Source organism: Physella acuta, unplaced genomic scaffold (assembly GCF_028476545.2).
Source record: "Physella acuta isolate Inbredline_101_S28 unplaced genomic scaffold, ASM2847654v3 ptg000078l, whole genome shotgun sequence".
Classification (NCBI taxonomy): domain Eukaryota; kingdom Metazoa; phylum Mollusca; class Gastropoda; family Physidae; genus Physella; species Physella acuta.
In genome coordinates this window covers 716900-736399 of record NW_026731598.1, presented here as the reverse complement: position 1 = coordinate 736399, position 19500 = coordinate 716900, and the positions used below count along the sequence as shown (strand labels likewise).

At 34.3% G+C, this 19500-nt stretch overlaps 1 protein-coding gene across 1 annotated transcript; it reads right to left on the bottom strand.

Moving 5' to 3' along the window:
• Positions 1–103: 103 nt before the first annotated feature.
• LOC131954459 (HAUS augmin-like complex subunit 6) lies at positions 104–19436 on the bottom strand. The gene is made up of 21 exons (XM_059318161.1): positions 19356–19436; positions 16699–16816; positions 16257–16352; positions 16060–16141; positions 14871–15000; positions 14440–14611; positions 14204–14311; positions 14018–14102; positions 11627–11800; positions 11184–11286; positions 10316–10406; positions 9821–9932; positions 9461–9572; positions 8993–9116; positions 8432–8600; positions 7658–7756; positions 7403–7478; positions 7169–7273; positions 5251–6702; positions 854–904; positions 104–681 (listed from the first exon to the last, which is right to left on the bottom strand). The coding sequence occupies exons 2-21, from the start codon at positions 16794–16796 to the stop codon at positions 635–637; spliced, it is 3486 nt and encodes a 1161-aa protein (XP_059174144.1). The 5' UTR covers positions 16797–16816; positions 19356–19436; the 3' UTR covers positions 104–634.
• Between the last annotated feature and the right edge of the window lie 64 nt (positions 19437–19500).

Genomic DNA, 19500 nt, shown 5'->3' with positions numbered 1-19500 from the left:
GAAGGTGTTAAAGCAACCACCTGCCCAACATAGATTGAAAAACATACTCATTTCTACTTGTAATGAAATATACCATAAGCACTCTTTTTAAATACACTAAGTGAAAGAAATAAAATAGTTTATTCAGAAGATGGCAAGTACAAATTTCAACTACTGTTTTTTCCAAAACATGTTAGATTTGTTTTGAGTAAATGTGATTTCATGTTTTATAAAAATAAGGAAAAGCAGTATATCATTTTATATAATAAAAAAACATACAAAGCTTTACCCTAACATAAGTTTTCAAGTGTTACATGATAATTCCTTCATACAATTAGACAATAGTCTAAACATAGCTACCATTTCATTTATTGCAATAGTTCTTGACGAAGTACACTAACTAATATCATCTTATAACATCCACTATAATTAGTGATATACATACAAACATGCAATAATAAACTATAAAACATTAAAATTTTGCCATTGTAGATGAAATATGAAAAGAATCTATGAATGTATAATTCTTTGATTTACTACAAGTTAACTACTATGGTCAAACATTAAATAGAAACTACATTAAGTAGATGTTAAGTACAATCAGCTTTCTTAAATCATATTTACAAAAACTTGAATCAGGCACATAGTTCAAATATTATTTGCTGTCATTTGGATTAAACTGAATGAGATCATCTAATCCATCTGGAATGGAGAATAATAAAAAATATTAATTTTTTTATGTTTAAAATAGATTATCTAAATTATATCGTGTTTAATTCGCTATTAAGTATGTTAAACCTACTGATCAATAAGAAATATTATTTAAATTATCAAAACGGTATAGTGTGAACTAAAGTCATTCGAATATACTTGCCTAACAAATCAGTGTTGATCAAATCAGTACTTAAAAGCCCCTCACTATCATCTGGAATTTATAAAATTAGAACTTAACATTTAAGGAATAATATTAGAGAGCACATAAAATTTAACCTATCACTAAATCAATCATTTATTGCCAGGACTCATTATATTAGAGGTAAACAAAAATTTAGAAAGTTGCTTGTTGAAATAATTTATCTACATTGTTACTGCAAGTTTAAAAAAAAAATCAGTAGCTCTTCTTCTCTGTGGTAGGGAGTGTACTGAGTAAAAGGCTATAAAAGTAATTTTCACCATCTGCTGAGGCTACAAAGTTAGGTACTCTTACAACAGCTGGCAGTTTTCTTATGGTCATTTTGCTACTGTCTATAAGAGTAATTTTAGTGCGTAGTTCGGTCTCATATGCATCCTCGTCAATATTTAATGTCATAACATCTTGTTGCTTTGCATATTAAGGCTCAAATAGCATTGCGAACTCAATTAAGCACATTTGGTTGAAATTGTAGTCTACATGTTCCAGGGGTCTTTTTTCATAATGATCAAAAATATTGGCACAATATCCAGTTGAATGGCCAGACTGGTGAAATTTAAGTACTCTGTACCTTTGTTGTGGCTGTCGAGTATTCAGGAAGATACATTTGTGTGAGCTGTCTCTGACATTGACATAATCTGTACATACATTCACAAGCAGAAACTTGCCGTTTGATCATTATTCTCATGCAAATCTTGAACAGTTTTCGAGACACATCTGAATCTTCCCTCTGGATTTCTTGTATTGCTTGTCTGATGGCAAGTGCTAGTTCAGTAGTCTCTGATTTTGCTATGTACTTTGCTATATAGTATGCTATAGACTCATTTGATCCACACGGTTGTATATCCATATTTGCACCCCAAATCTTTAAAAGAGTAGGATTGTAACTGTTTACCCATATATCCTCCTGTCTTCTTTTCAACAAGCATATTCTTCTGCCATTTTTAATAAAATCATCGGATGTTTCTGCAATCATAGCAGTTGCAGCCTGAATCTGTCTTGAAAATTGAAACAGACACACTAGTGAAGGGTTATCCCCTTTCTTGCAGGTGCTTGTATGACGGTGAATTTGACATTTTTTGACAAGTTCACACAAATCAGAACTCTCTAATGGGATCTCACACTTACACATATTTGATCCAACATTGCGATTCCCTCTAGCCTATCAAAAGAGGGATGGTTTTCAATCCACACTAACATATATAAGTGGGGACTACCACGGTTTTGAAACTCTCTTCGCCACCAGTAATCCTTTAAATGACCTCCAAACACCTCTTGGTTGTTCTTTACAAATTTCATTAGCGCATTGAGTCGTATTACAAATTGCTGACTAACTACAACAGGAAATTGTTCAATCAAACGCTGTGTTTCATATGTGGTCAGATTGTTCGGATTCTCATCCAGTCTTCCGACAGCTACCAACAAAGCTTTGCGCATGTCAAGCCAGTGTAAATCATTACTGCTCAGTGTTACCAAATACGTAGGTAGCCCCAGACATTGTATTGGCCCAATCAGTTCATTAAGTGCCTTTTGCCAATAGGCTGCGGTTCCATGAACATTTTTCAGATACAAATGAATATCTTCGACCTGACCATCTTGCCCTTGAACCAGTTTTCCACATGCAGAAATGGAAGCCTTCACCTTATAAAATTCATACATAGACAGTGCATAAAAAAGATAATCGTTTTGTTGAAACCTTGTGTCACTCCCCATAATTCTGTATTGGTAATAGTCCAGAGGTGTTATCCTTACTTGCCTATCTTGTTTTAAATCCATTAATTCCATATGGAAAGAGAAAGAACCAGGCAAGCTCCTCAGCTTTCAATTCGTGCGTGTGATTAACAATATTATCATTAGTTTTGCGAAAGATTTCATTGATATTATTTGACACTTGAAATTCTTCATCTACGTCTGGCTGGTTACAGTTGATTGGTGCCATGACAGATGTCTCCACGGGTATTGAATGTACATGTTCAGTTTGTATTGGAGCTTCTGTTGACATGTGACTGACATAATCGGGGGATGTAACTACTTCTGGTTGTAGCTGTTGATGTGTGTCATTTTTGTTAGCGTCATTTATTAGATACACGTCAATAAAATTGCATATATTGCATATTTTTTTACCCAGTTGCTTTTTTACAAATGCGATGTATTTCCTCTATTGAATCGCACTCAATAATGCATGCTCTGCCGTTATCAGCGCATGTGCCTTTTGGACCACATGAATGGGAATCGGTGAAATAATATTTGCCTTCATATTGCATAACCCCAAGCGATTTTGAGTTAGCAATTAGAATGCCAGCTTGGTGTTGACAGAACAGTTCATTAAGAGCTGTTCTCAACGCCATGCCTACTCCATTTTTTAGATTTACTTCATCTTGCAAAACTCTATAAAAAGATGTATTGTCATCATATGTGATGGAAAATATCTTTTTAAAAATGGTAAATTTGTTCTTGATTACTATAAAATTTGAAACTTCCAAAAATCCACTTTCATCTATTGGGTGTTCTGCGCTTGGATGAATTAGAAACCGTATCATAGCATACAGCACTGAAGACCAGCAAAACCTGATGTAAAAACATCAGGATTTGCTTGATGCCACGAAGCTCAGAGGATTCTTGATAAATCGTTTATAGGCATGTAAGAACTTACATGTTCTGTGTTCTCCATTAGCAGCACCTGGTTCTTCTTTGACACGAACCAAATCCTGTTAATTAAGTTCTGCATCCTGATCTATGATGACATCTTTGTACAGTGGATTATTGTTATCAACTAGCCAGTTCAGCGCGTCAAAAACCCTGGTGCGAGAGATGGGGAACTCACATGTTGGTCACGACCCCTTATCAACTGCAATTCACGTTCTTCGAAGCATTCTTCTACGAACCGTTTTCTTCGCTTTACAAGTCGTTTATCTTTTTCTTCTTTGTTCTCTTTTGAATTCATTTCTTGGTATTTTTTTCTTTGTTTCTCCAACATTCTTTTTCGCTGAGTACATGTTTCATTACCTTTTTTGTTCATTTTACTTTATTAAATCCTCATAAAAAATGAGGTAAAGAGGTTCAATGCTTAAACAGTATGCACACACGGCTGTATATCAATATGTCCACCCCAAATCATTTAAAGAGTTTACCAATATATCTTTATTTTCTTCCGCCATTACAAGTAAAATCACTTGATGTATCTGCATTCATATCAGTTATGGACTGAATTGGTCTCAGAAATCAAAACAGAAATACTAGACGCAGATGTTTGTTTGAAGATTACCCCCGTCTACAACATAGAGAACAATGGCTGCAACCCACTAAGCCTGCTGATTTGTAAATAGTTCTATATTAGAATTTATTACATTCGAAATATTTAACTCATCATGTAATTGTCACAAAATGTCTGATTGTTTGTTGTTGTTGACTTACTGATGACATAATAGGAAAGAAAGTGACGTATTTCACATTTTAAATCCTAGCCTATTAGATTGAATCAAATGGATTGTGTCTATATCGGTGCACCTATTGAACGCACCGAGTGACTTCAAAAGCGCGTTACTACCGATTCTACCATAGAAAAAAACTATTAGTACTTTATATAAGAAAATTTCAATGGTTTTTAAATTAATTTGGTTATTTTAATTATTTAAATAGTAGATCATTATATATTTACAGAATCTTTTTTTTTTTTTGCTTTTTATTACATAGTATTATGGTATGGCGTAGTCTACTGGTAAAGAACTAGACTGCTGACCCAATTGTCTGGAGTTCGAATCCAGGTTCATATCAGTAGATTGCCCCTGAGTCCACCCAGCTCTAATGGGTACCTAATTCACGTTACGGAAACAAAGGCGGCTAGGCATAGTACTGACCACATTAACCCTTCATATGCATAGGTTTCTCAAGCAGATGAACTCTACTCCATCTGTCCCATGTGTCTTGGGCACCAACGGGAAAAGATGGAGATGGTGATTACATAACAGCTATTAAAAACATTTTTATTTTTCAGTACTTTGCCTGTTTTATTTACACTAGAGTTGCATGACTAAAAACCATTGCGCGCCTATTGAATGCGATGATGCACTATTGAACGTGATGACGCGTGTGGAGTAGTTGGATAGAACTGCCAACTAATTTGGTCAAAATTTTAATTAATTCATAAAAAATTAATTAGGCATCCAATTAAGTCAAATTTAATGTCACGATGCAATGTCTTCATGTCTTGACCCACGTTCCAACTATGAACAGTATCTATCAGTTAGAAGTGTTCGAAATTTCGCTCGGGCGTTTTGATCTAGACGGACGACTGACGACAGAGGAAGTGAGTTAAATAAAAGCTTGTAAAAACACCTAGTTAACAAACCCAGTGTACATACCTAAGTTCTGAAGCAGACTCTGGACATCATTGCTCCATGCACTGAAACTTGAGTTAGCAGCACCTTCACCGTGTACAGATCCTTCAGATGAGCTGTTTAATATATGGGACACTTTCTGTTGGAGCATGGCCAACTTTTCAACAATGCTGTCTGAGGGGGTCTGGGCCAACTTTTCAACTGTCCTGTCTGAGGGGGTCTGGGCCAACTTTTCAACTGTCCTGTCTGAGGGGGTCTGGGCCAACTTTTCAACTGTCCTGTCTGAGGGGGTCTGGGCCAACTTTTCAACTGTCCTGTCTGAGGGGGTCTGGGCCAACTTTTCAACTGTCCTGTCTGAAGGGGTCTGGGCCAACTTTTCAACTGTCCTGTCTGGGGTGGTCTGGGCCAACTTTTCAACTGTCCTGTCTGAGGGGGTCTGGGCCAACTTTTCGACTGTCCTGTCTGAGGGGGTCTGGGCCAACTTTTCAACTGTCCTGTCTGAAGGGGTCTGGGCCAACTTTTCAACTGTCCTGTCTGAGGGGGTCTGGGCCAACTTTTCAACTGTCCTGTCTGAAGGGGTCTGGGCCAACTTTTCAACTGTCCTGTCTGAAGGGGTCTGGGATGAGACAGAAACATTGGCTATGGTTTTGACTTGGCTGGAAGTGAGTAAAATGCCTTGCTTGACAGGGGCGTATGACCGGTCAAGTCCGTTATCACAACTATCTTCACTGTCACTGTAGAAGCTCAGAGGGCCAGGTGACACAAGGTGATCTGCTGCAGTCTCAGTGATCCCTGGGCTCCTGTCTGAAGGTGTACTTAGAACAAAACTCATTTTATCCTGTGTCCTAGGGTGTCTTTCTGAAGGTGTACTAAGAACAGAATGATTGACACATTGAAGGTAGGTTGATGATGTCACCCCACTATCAACAGCTGCACTGTGTTGTTTCCATGGGCTCTGGTATAAATCTTGAGCAGAGTTCCTTGGGCTCTGGTATAAATCTTGAGCAGAGTTCCTTGGGCTCTGGTATAAATCTTGAGCAGAGTTCCTTGGGCTCTGGTATAAATCTTGAGCAGAGTTCCTTGGGCTATGGTATACTTCATTCAGTAAAGCATATTGTGAGACTGGGGTCTGTTTGATTTGGGTCTGGTTAACTGGGGTCTGTTTAACTGGGGTCTGTTTGATTTGGGCCTGGTTAACTGGGGTCTGTTTAACCGGGGTCTGGTATTGCTCTTGCTGCCGAGGATTTCGAAACAGATGTGGAAACGTTCTCTGTTGTAACAAACTGGCCTGCCCATCAGCAGGTGGACGTTCACTGTGACCAGCTCCAGCTGTTGGTTCAGCATCATCACTCAAATAATGGTCAAACATGGAGTTGTTTGAAGCACTTTTTCTGGCAGATGCATTGAGAAAATCTAAGTAACCAGAGTAATCCTTTCTGCCGTCAAATGTTCCCAACTGGGGCATGGAAGGCTCACCTAAAACAGAGTATTGGGTTGTAAAATTTACATGGAACAGTTCATGTAAGCAAACATAAACATTTTTATAGAACAACTTTTAACAGCTGAAATTTTGTTTTAAAACTGTGAATATAAATACTACATAAAAATACATAATTTATTGTTGAAACAGAAAAAGTTACCACGGTGATGGATATAATTAATGTGAGCCTCAGAACAATACAAAATCTAACCTAATGTTTAGCTATTCAAAGTTTACAATGTATGACTTTTAAAATCACACCATAATTACAAAAAAGTTAAACTCATTGTCTTTAATGTTTTAATTTACTTTCCTTCTGCTAGATTTCATTTAAAAAAAAACTATTATAATTTTATTTCAACAACTAGTTTATTGTTTATAATAACAGGTCAGACTTTTAAATCTAAGTTATACTCTCCTAAGTTATAAATATTCTCCTAAGTTAAAAATGTGTATTCGAACCTGAATATTCTTCGATCGGTGAAATCCCATCCTCTTCCGTACCATAAGTTTTTACTTCTATGGGACTTCTGCCAACTAAATTCTTTGTCAAAAATGCTGAGTTGTCTGAAAAATAAAAACATCACTGATTACACTGACATTAGAAGCCTCTAGAACATGTATTGCCTAATGGTGGTGTTAGGAGAAACTATCATCAACTACCACTGGAGTGTTACACAAGGAATGTAAAGTTACCTAGCTGTCCTGGTAGTTCTAACAAATTTTCTCCAATCAAATCTCTTCTCTCATTACTTAACACTGATTCAACAACCTGAAATATAAGGTGAGGATTATAAGAAGAAACAAATTATAGGAGGTAATTCATTAATTTTAGATGTCTGCAGTGTTAATTTCTACAGGTTACTCTAACAAACTTGAGTCACAGACGACAAGCAAGAAGGTCTTACTGTCAGATAAATGAAACAATGAAGGATTTAAGAAAAAACATACTGAATCAACAAGTTCATCAACAGCTTTTTGTTTTGATGTTCTAGGGGTGGATGCAACAGATGACACTTTGGTGGATGCAGAACTTATTTTACCTTTAAGCTGAAATATTCAAATAAATAAACATTGACTTTTGATTATTTTAACCCTTTTAGGCATTAAGCGTGCCTGCTCATATTAAACAAAATGTTACTCCATGTGCCATTTTGAATGTTTTATTAATTTTTCTACTTCTTTGTGCTATCAATTTATGCAAAACAATTATCTAAAGCACTTCCACTTTCATATAAATGACAAAATATATTTTTACAGTTAAGTTTAAAAATGTATTTTGTTGATTTTTGTTATAAGAATATTTCTTCCAGCTGCAGGGAAAAATGGAACACTGTCACCTGGTTGATTACCAATATGTAACAAAAAAAGACTCACTGTCCTCGTTTAAAAGTAAAATAAAAGTTTAGACATATTATTTATTTTTCTTTTATATTATCAAACATAAAATTATTCATAATTAATAAAAAAAAGAAGAGAAATTTTATAACCAAGCACATTTTTACTAACTCTTACTATTTATAAAATCTATTAACCATTTTAATTATCAAACAGAAAAAGAGCACTGCATCTCGTCTCCCAAAACTGAGTTGATGGCAAAACCAGGAAGTAATGGAACTTAATACAACCATGTTCTTAGAATTAGAGTTATTAATTTTTCTGAAAGATTATTTTTTTTAAAGGCTAACATTTTTTATTCTTTAAAAAATCATTTGAAAACAAAACCTTTATTTTTGAATCCTCTTTTGTATGACTCTTCTCTTTTACTGATGGTCTGAGCGGCTTTTGAAGTGCAGTTGACAGATGTGCTGTGGGAGGTCGCTTTGCTTTCTTTGATGGTTTTGAAGGCTCAGTATTATTATTGGAAGACTTATTCTCATTTGTACCATTTGTTCTAGAATTTAATTGTTTAAAGAAATTAGTCTTTTTTATAGCATAAAACAACAATCTTGGTTGCTTAGCAGTTTAAAATGTACTAAGAAGTATAATCATGTTTCTTTTGTGCCCTGTTCTTTTTATTCATGTTTTTATCTGAGTGTTTTTATCAAGATTTTTATCTGGCTGCTTTGTCAAGCTTTTACTTGAGTATCTTCATCACGTTTTTAAACCAGACTGTTGTCATCAAGTTTCTAAACCAGACTGTTTTCATCAAGTATGTTACCTGAATGTTTTCATCAACTTTTCACCTGAATGTTTTGATCAACTTTTCACCTGAATGTTTTTATTAAATTATTAACTGAATGTTTTGATCAACTTTTCACCTGAATGTTTAGATAAAGTTTTTACCTGAGTATTTTCATGAAGTGACCAGGCATGACTTGTAGAGCTTGAGCAGGTTTTGGTTTTGAAACATGTTTGGAGATTCCAGATTCTATTTTGTTAGAGACTGACACAATGACATCTGGAGTACCTGTGACAAACAAACCAATGGTTAAATACACTGATCAAAAGGCAGCTCACAGAGATGTCTAGAACAATGGCTCTAATCCTTTTTGGAATTACCAAACCCCACTAGTTTCATATGCGCATTCATTAAATCCTTCTTTATAGTTCTATCATTGTACTGACAAAATGTGATCATGAACCATATGAGTCTGGTGTGTGTCTTGACCCCCTGAGACAGACTCACAGAACCCCTGGAGTGCAACAGAACTCAGGTTATAGAAACACAGGTCTAGAAAAAAATCAGCTACACTATACAACAAATTGTATTCAATACAGCAGAGAAATATTTAAAAGAATTTTTTGTCTTACTTTTAGTAGAGATGGAAGCAGCTAGAGGTCCTTTAGGGGTCCCTCCAGTCTTAGAACTTTTGACTGGGGCAGGTTTTATATAGGCCGGGTCAGTCAACTCAAACCTGAACTTCTTCATGGCAAACAAAAACAATTTTAATATTCTAAATGAAATCAAGTAAACAAATATTTCTTTAAAAAATTATTATAAGAAACATGTTTTACATTATCACACTAGGTTATGAAAACACAGTTGATGAGACCACACAAAATGGGACCACTTGATGAGACCACAAATTGAGACCAGGACAAGACCAGAGAGAATGAAACTACAGGTACAGGGCACATGATAAGACTATATAACAAGATCAAACAACTTACATCAGAATTATCAGAATTCAATGACCTGGGCAAACTTAATTTGTTCAATTTCTTCTGTGCCAGTTCAATGTCCTGCTTTAATTCAGGCATTGTTTTTTTACTCAACTCTTCCCTGTAGACAAGTGACATTTTTATACTGATATCTGATAGAACACATGACAAAATAACATGGAGAGGCAAATGATCTATGTTCAAATTTCACAAAACAGAACTTCATTTGATGACATATTCAACTATATTATTTTTATTACAACAGTCTAAACATAAACAATGTAAAATGTATGTTATTACATATAATAAAGTAAATCAAGGGCAATATTGTATTGGTTTTTTTTCCAGATTTCTCTATACAAAATTAAATCAGAAAGTTAATGAAAAAAATTAGAAATCTCCATTGAGCAATGGTTGATAAACAAAAAGAAACAGAACTTAAAAAGGATTGTAAATACAATAAATATACATGATCAAAGCATATGTGCATCAATGATCAGTTACCTTATTTCTTGTGTAACCCTCAGGAGACTGTGATGTTTATGAGCCTGAGCACTTATGTGTGGAAGTTCTTGTGAAACATCAGGTAGTTTCTCTGTAGGTTCATAGCATTAAATTATTAGTAAACGGCATTGGAGAGAGGGAAAAAGTTAACATCCAGACAGATTTTGATAAACAATTAACAATTGTATACCCTAATTTAAATGGAATGGTGTGGTCGAATAGTAGAGTGTTTAGTTGCTGGCCCAAAGGTCTCAAGTTGGGATCTCAATATAAACCTGTTACTGAGGGAGGTCTCTGAGTCCACCCAGCTCTGACTTACATTGTGGAAAATACAGAGGTGGGTGGGCATAGTGCATACCACACTTTATCTTTTTATATGCTGAGATCAAGAAACATATGAACACCCAATGGATTGCTAGGTCTGTCTAAGAGGAACTTTACTTTTTTATACTCTAGGAATGTAAATTATTGTTATTCTGAATTTTATTTGTAGATTGGCATAGAGCCCTAAAGATTATCTCCCTTATTGATTGACTGCAACCTTTCAAATGGTCAGGTAAACAAAATGGGCAATCAAAATGTGAAACCTCTACCGTCGATAATATTGGCTATCAATGTGAACCTCTACCATCTATAATATTTACACTCAAAATGTAAACCTCTACCATCTATAAAATATTGGCTATCAAAATGTAAAACCTGTATAGCTCATAAACATCAAATAAGTTGTAGACAATAATATGGGTTTTTCCTTGGAAGTCAAAAACTGTTACTGTTAAACTGATTTATAGAAAATGCCACAGAAGTATTGAAATGATACTAGTTAAGTTTATAAACCGCTAAGCTTATATGAACTAACACACCATACCTTTTTCTAATTGTTCCTTATAAAGCTTTAAACATATGTTCCACAGTAATACAATTGACACAAGATTAAGGCAACCACCAGTATAAACATTGTCGATTTCACGCTGAAAATTTATATCATTTTTTTATGAACAGTTAAAAGTTTAATCTTTAGGCTGATTGACTAAATAAAATACACAGCTTAACAAGTCAATATTAAATTAATAGTTTTTGAAAACATTTTAATTTTGCTTACAAAACGTTACAAGAAAATGTTATACGAATTTCTTAACTAATTTGGTACTTATTCTAGGGCTAAATAGTACAAACAGGTGTAAATAAAATCTCTAAAAAATATTTAAGAAGTAATACATGTTAAAAAATAAATCTAGAAACATCAAATAAAGACCTATTTACTTACACAAGCAAAGTACCAATAAGATGACACTAAAAATAGATTCTTACATTATGAATTTCTTTGTTATGCTCCCTCAGCAAAAGTCCTGGTACACGGACACCCATTTCTGTTCCATCTATTGTATATTTTGAAGCTGTCTTGTTCAGAATAGACTGAATTATTTCCCTTTTCTCTGCTAAGCTCTCATTAAATTTTGACAGGAATTTCCACATGGACCTCACCTTAACGAGTCAAATTATCACAAAGTTAGAGTTTCTCTGCCCTTTACACAAACACACATATAAGTAATGTGAAGCTACAATACATTTTATGAAGCACCTTTCAAAACTCAGGAAAATGGGTAACTAGTCATTCTACTTTAAGGGTAGACACCACGGATAGATTTTTTTTTTTAATTTAACACATTTCTGGGTATTTAATAAGTACATATGTTAGTAGTTGTTAAACTATTGACAAAAATAATATGTGGCCGTCAATAGCAGTACTGGTTGCCATGGGAACCGCGAAAAGGTGTGAAAACTAACACCTTTTCAAATCGCTAAGGCTTTGTTCCCATAAGCAATTTTGTAAAGCGGATGAAAGATTTAGATTTACGAAACCAAACTATACATTTCTACGTTTGTTCATTGCGATAGCTTGTACTCAATTTTTATTACAAATTTTTACGTAAATTTAAGTACAAAAATTAGGGGGTGGTATAACATAAGTATTGATATTTTCTAAAGTATTGTAGTAAACTTAATGTACAAACGTAGTTTTGTAGATGGTATAATGCTAAATGCATGTGGAATGTTTCAGTGCTGTAAGACTAAGGGTTCCAAAGCCTTAGCGATTTGAATGTTGAATTTTGAGTAAAAATGCAAAGTTGAGAAAACGTGAAAAGAAAGGCAGAAAAAGGCACTGTGCGTTTCCTCTTATAGCAAACAGAAAATGACTTCTTGTTATGTGTGGAAGAACCATTTGGCTAATAAAATACGCGTTGATTCATGTTGTAAGTTTTAGATAGATTTTTCTGCGTAAGCAGAAAATATGCATACAACAGAAAATAAATTAATGACTGTTAAGTCTTAAACATCCTATCATTTGATTGTTATTCTCAGAACAGCTATCATCAAACCAGATTAAGTTTTGTTTGTTAGCCGGTCTTCTCACGTCAATAGAATGTCTATTGTAGCTTACACAAGTTTATTGCCTTATGATAATAGCCTACTACACAACGCTGGGTACAACGCTTGAGGTTAGACACGCCCCTTCACCCCACCCCACCGCTGGATAGTGCGTGAAGAACCGATGAGCCATAGATTACCAATGTTCATTCAACCGTGAATAACACGTCTGTGTAGATAGGGTCAAGTACAAGGCCTAAGTGAATGCTTATCAGCTATCCCATCTAGTATTTCCATTCGTTGCTAGCAAACCCTGTACGGAGAGATGGGCGGGCATACACATTAACACAGGTGTCGTATACAGTCCGGTGTAAAGCCTGATAAACGCGTTCAAGCATATCACAGCATGCCGTAACAAGATTATAAAACAGCCGTTGGTTGAATGGCGAGAAGGGGATGAGGGGGATAAAGGGGATGGACTTAGTACATTCTTCAAACTGATAGACATGTCCATGACGCATTGTTTCAGCTTAGTATAATAAAGCGTACGAAACAGTGTTTAATAGTGTTCCAGTGACAATCAACAGAACATTTGTTGGTAAAGTTTCAATTATTAAACTTAATGTTGTTGTATAACTTTAAAACAACAAATAGAAGAGTATACGCTAATGATGTAAACAAACAAGACAGGTGATTGTTTTGTTTATCTAGAAACAAGATGGCTGCCTTGCACACGTGGTTAGTTGCAACCTATCGCAGATTATTTTGATTTACTGTACTATTGTATGATTGGTCAAACGTATCAATGAATCTCTTCCCATTCATAATTTTTACGCACATGCCCATATATGGACTTTGACATCAAATTTTACTTGGTAGAAAACAACGTTTATCCCACTTATTTGTAGAACAAAAGAAAAAGTCACTACACCAGCGGGTACACGAGTGCTTGGCCCTTAGATTGCTGTAAAGTTTATGGTGCCTCGCGGGCAATAAATGATGTAATACTCGCTCGAAGATAGCCGCTGTCCACGTAGTAGTGTGAAAACTTGCCGGGGGGTACCATGTTTCACATGGCAATAAACGGATAACCGTAAGGCGTAGAAGTCCGAAATGTTCGGGTTAGATAGATAAAAGGTATTAGTACCGAATTAAGAAATAAAAATTTTGGGGAGCAAAATTATTTTTTTATCGAAAACATGGGTATCTTGTATCCTTAATAATTAATACAGCAGTAAGGGCCCTATGCTCTGATTTAGATTGGCAATTGCAGTTGATTATGAACACGCTGCCTGTCATACAAAATGAATAAACAATGATAAAATATTTTACTTTTTCCATTCTTTGAGCCCTTTTCACAGTGTAAGCATCAGTGCCAGCATCAAACATCGTCAATGTTCTTTTAGCAGGGAGTGGGCTGTGGAAAAAACTTGATCAATTTAGTATCAGAAAAACTTTCATTGTATTTAGACTCACAACTTCACAATGTTAAAAGCATAATAATAGAGTGTTCCATACCAAGCATGTTTGATAGCTGAATCAGCAGTTATGTTGACTTGTTGCCTCTTCTCGTTCTCTGAATCTCTCAATGACTTAGACAGAGACCTGTATTCTTTCACCAGTTCCCTGAAATTATCAAAACAGCTCATCTTATACTTAGGTTCATTAAAAAACTCATCTTACATTTTCGTTTATTATTCATGTTACTAAAATATCGTTTAAACCTTTTTCAAGCCACTCCGTCCAATACTAACCCACAGTACTCTTTCCATTGATCGTTAGTGGCCAGAATCAATTGTAGGCTGTTAGAGAACTGCCATCGTTCTCTACAACAACTGTCTTGAATGGATGAAACCATGACATTACCCACTGCACTGAGATTTGGAGTCATCGTTGGATACACTAATGCATCCTGAGATTTCCAGCCTGTTGGGAGATAGGAAATTATAATTTTTTAAATATTATCATTTAAGATTTATAAGAAAAATGTTTTTATAAAATTCATTTTCAGTTCATGTAATGTTGAAAAATAAAAATTGCCTATTGTTGGTAAGTAAGGATTAGCAAAAAAAAAAACAGCAACCAAAAAAAAAACAAACAACAAAAACAAAACCACACAAAAATGTAGTATATGTAGAGATTGATTAGAACAAGCTGAAGGTATTAAAAAATTATTTCAACCCACCATGCTCCATTTTCATTACTTGCAACAAAACAAAAGTAGAAAAACTGTAGAGCAAATGAATAAATTTGCGACCACCAGGTGACAATAACAGTGAAGCATTCATTCTAGGAAGATGGGCATCAGGTTCCTCCTAGAACAAAAATGGTGGACAAATAAATTGATTCTACGTTATAAATAAACCTTGTGCTGAGTGCTATTAGGCCATAGTACCTACAACAATTTTTCTGGCTCTCTCAACTATTAGTTACAAAGCTACATGAGACCCCACAGTGGATAACCTTGACTATTTCCAGATTACATTTAAATGTCCCTGGGACAAACACAATCACCACACAAACAACTCTAGCTAACATCAGCTGTTCCGTGGGCCTGGATCCCCTGTCATATACCATCTGGCTGTTACGTCCCTTACATGTCCCCTGCTTGTGTGTGTGTGTTGTGTGCTGGAACGGCAGGTACCCTCCCTTTGGTGTATAGTTGTATCCCTTGGTTGAGTGTGTTTAAATGGAGCGAGAGGTGTTCATGTGAGGTGTGTCAAGTGACGGGTGACAGAGCGTATGCTAGTGTGTGAAGCAGTTAGTTGTAGTGTGGCTGTGGACGTGGAACGTGGTGTTGAGTATTGTTATTTATGTTGTAGACCCCTTTGATCTTTTATTATTTTATTACTGTATATATATTAAATATCTTATTATTATTATTATTATAGAGTGTTAGTGTTATCTACTGTTGTATACGTTATATTTGTCTGTTGTTATATATATACACCCCTAGACAGAAGAACCCAACACTGGCTACAGGCAACATTCCCTCTAAAAAGCAAAACCTTATCAGCAGCTTGTATTTTGTGTGCACTCTGTTCTCAAATTAGTTATACCAAGTTATCTGTATATTACAAAATGAATTCACAGCTTAGAGGGAACATTCATTGGATATAGGTTAACACTTGAAACCCTACTTTAACAGAGGTCAGAGTCACTATAAACCTGATTTAAAAATGCTATGATTTCAGCATATTTCCTCCAATAGGTTTCTAACAAATATTGAAATATGTGAGAAAACTCTTTAAAAACATGATGAATCAGCGGTTACATGCCAATCCAAACCTGGCAAAAAGAGAATTCCACACAACTGATACTTAACAAATAGTTTTTATAAAACAAAAAGCATTGTAGACTTTATATTCACACACCTTCTGAACATGTGTCAACCAAGCGTTGCAAACTTTCCTGAACTGTAACTCTGTTTTCTTGTCTGTCACAGGCCAACAGTCTCTGTCAACACAAGGAGACTTTTAAACATGGATTGACTGGTCCATTCATTGCCAAAATAAAGAAAATCTAGTTGTTTATTGAGAATGTTAGCTTTAGTGGGTGTAAAAATTCTTACCTAAACTGTTCTCTGCACAAAGATGGATTAAGACGATTAAACAGAAAATAAAATACTGCCTCTGAGCCTGCTTTGTTGGGAAGGTTGAACATATTCCTAAAATGAAGCGTGGATTATTTCAATAAGTATACCATGTTCAATATTTTCTAAAAATGTATTTAACAATATTATCTAATAAACTTGAACTGCCTTTGAAATCAGGAAAAGCAAATGAAATCACTTGTACTCAATGCTAGTTAAATATACCAAAAAAATTCTAGTTTTCAAAACCTTCATATATCATCACTCTACACTTTTAAACTCCATTACTTACATTAGACTTCAGAAATAAATTAAAAATGTTCCCACTGATTAAATGTAAACAAAAATCATGTTTTTAAAACACAAGAAATTGTATTCATTAGATGGGCCTTATAATTATAAATAAGCAATCAAGTCTTACTTGTTGAAAGGAATTTTGTACTTTGCTTCCATATCAACAATGTCCATCCCAAGCAGCTGCAGGTTTGTGAATAATATTGTATTCATTTCTTCATCCATTTTATCCTTTTATTTCAGACCTGTGGGACACAGATAACACAGTTCTAAATAGGCTTGAAAAGTGGTTCAAAAGTGTAGTTGTCAGGTCATTGTGAGAAGATTACATAAGCTTCAATAAGATCAAATTTAGATTTTTTTTTAAATATTAAAATATCTTAAAATTATAGCTCCTATAAGTGCTTTCTCATTGTTTTCTTGTCAGCTAGAGAAAATACAGCAGTTTAAGGGTCACCTTTAGTGCATATAAAATCTTTTAATATAGGTCAAAGCCTGAGCAATAGTAATATGACAAAGATGCTTTGAGTCATTGTGAGTTAATATAAACTTGTATGCAAGAGAAATATTCAGCCATTCGTCAATGTAAGGCTAATACTAATAGACCTAATGATATTTAACATTTTGTATTGTTGTACTTGTAGAAAGTGTAAAAGAATTAATTAAAAATTTAAAAAATGCAATTTATTTTTTTAAATATGTAATTTTAGCCTAATTATAAACATTTTTAAAAATCAACAAAATTGATATTTTGGCCTATAGAATACTATAGATCTATATGATGAAAAAATTAATTGAAGGCAGCAGTAACAAAGAAGTTGAAAAATCATCAGCATGTCAAGCAACGGAAAAATCAAAGTTATAACAATACAAACAAAACATTTTTGAAGTCTGTATTACAATTAAAGTAAAAAAGATGTTCATTGTAAATCAGGTGCTGTATAATTTTTTGCAGACATCTGTCATTATCATAGTTATTCATAGTCAACTATTTGTTGAACTTTCATAGTGATCTAAAATCTAATATTATTAATATCATATAATTTAATAGGCCCTTTTGGTAAAACTTCATTTTAGCGTATTTTATTCTCCGCTTCTTGTTTACCTCTAGTTGAGCGTATTTTATTATAACAACCGAAACACACCAAAACATTAAGAAAACACGATTTATTATTTGTATTGTATTTTTGTTTTAACAAATGAATAAAAATGAATAAAAAAACAAAGAGACTGACTTTTTTATAGATTTTGATAATTTACTTTTGTTAAAAGTTGAGAAAAATCCAAATTTAGAATATTTAATGTGCAATGTGCGTGCGTCAGAATTTTCATGGCAATGGGTGAAATACGTAAAAACGTAACTCACAATTGGCTGCAAAGGCGTTTAAGTTTGTATTGTTACAAGTATTTCCCAGGCATGATACTCTATAAATAAACATTAATGAACTCACAATGACCCCAAAACTGAGGCCTACACAATTTCAAACAGCTATTGCCCGAGCTATGACATATGCTGATAATTAAAGTCAATGTGAACTCACGATGAACCCGCAACGGTGTAAGGCGTGTAAGGATTTTTCTCCCACTGACGACCACACAATATTTAATTGGAACGGTTCTAATGCTTTTTTATGTTTTTTTGCCTTTTCTAATAAAAAAAATTGCATTTATAAAAAAACAATAAGTAGATCTGTGTTTTCCTAACGTTTTTGTGTGTTTCGGTTGTGTTTACAATAAAATACGCTCAACTGGAGGTGAACGTCAAGCGGGGAATAAAATACGCTAAAAGCCTAAAATGGAGTTTTACCGGCCCTTTCAATACTTTCATAATAATAAAATTTTTAATAATTAATAATGCATTTTACCCCCTAGGGGCTAGGGTTTTCAAACCCTTCTCGCAATATACCATATTTCCATTTTGGGCATTTTGCAAATTTGAATTTATAATTTGTTAGGCCTACTTAGGCTATTTAAATTTTTATTGAATTTACCAACATCACATCCTGACCAGATCCTAGAGTGACCTAGAGAATACTAGATCTACTAGTCACTAGAGATCTAGATTTCTAGTAAAAAAAACGGTAATCTATCGTTTTGGGTACGTAAAATCGCCCGCGACTAGTAATGTGAAAAACAGGTGACTCCTTACATTTCAATAATTATTTCACATTTTGAGGAGGATTTATGTTTTGAAAAATACAAAATGTTTCCTTGTTTCATTTATGTACCTGTTTTTAAACAATTGAATAAAAAAATTTCAGTAATAAATGAACACCAGCGATGTTTCCAACAGATGCAACCATGCTCATTTACTATAGCAGCAATCTTGTTAAAGCTTTATTTTTATAGACTTACGGCGCGAGATTCAGGCGGAAGTCACTCTATTTTACAAATGGCTGCTGTTTATATAGCAAATCTTGCTTGCAGACACTGCTGTTTAAAGTTAATTTCTGGCCTATATTGATATATTTAGCCATTGATTTAGGTTTATTATTCATTTATCTATAATATTTGACACAAACATATCACAATATACTTCTATTACAGCCTTGACAATGAGGTAACGTTTTCGTACATTAATAGCCGCGGGCGATTTTACGTACCCAAAACGAATCAAACGATAGATTACCAAAAAACTAAAAGTGTGGAAATTATTATTATAAATTAGATATTTTATAGACTAGTCTACTTGATCTCCCTCTAGTTTAGTATTTTGTACTACTATTAGTATTAGTATTACTATTAGTTAGATTATCTAGAATCTAGATCTATTCTTAATCTTACCTCTTGGCATAAAATAATTTAAACTAGAAATGTAGAGGGGAAAATGAAAATAAACATTGAGGACAGTTTTTAAAGAACCGGTGACTCTAATTGACGAACAGCAACAAACTGTACTGACGAACAGGAATATGATAAGAGCGCTTTG

Coding starts and splice junctions, on each gene's coding strand:
- LOC131954459 (XM_059318161.1), bottom strand. CDS start 16,796: ATGGATGAAGAAATGAATACAATATTATTCACAAACCTGCAGCTGCTT. Junction 10,407..11,183: donor TAAGGAACAATTAGAAAAAG/GTATGGTGTGTT, acceptor ATGAACCTACAG/AGAAACTACCTGATGTTTCA. Junction 682..853: donor GATCAACACTGATTTGTTAG/GCAAGTATATTC, acceptor TCTCCATTCCAG/ATGGATTAGATGATCTCATT.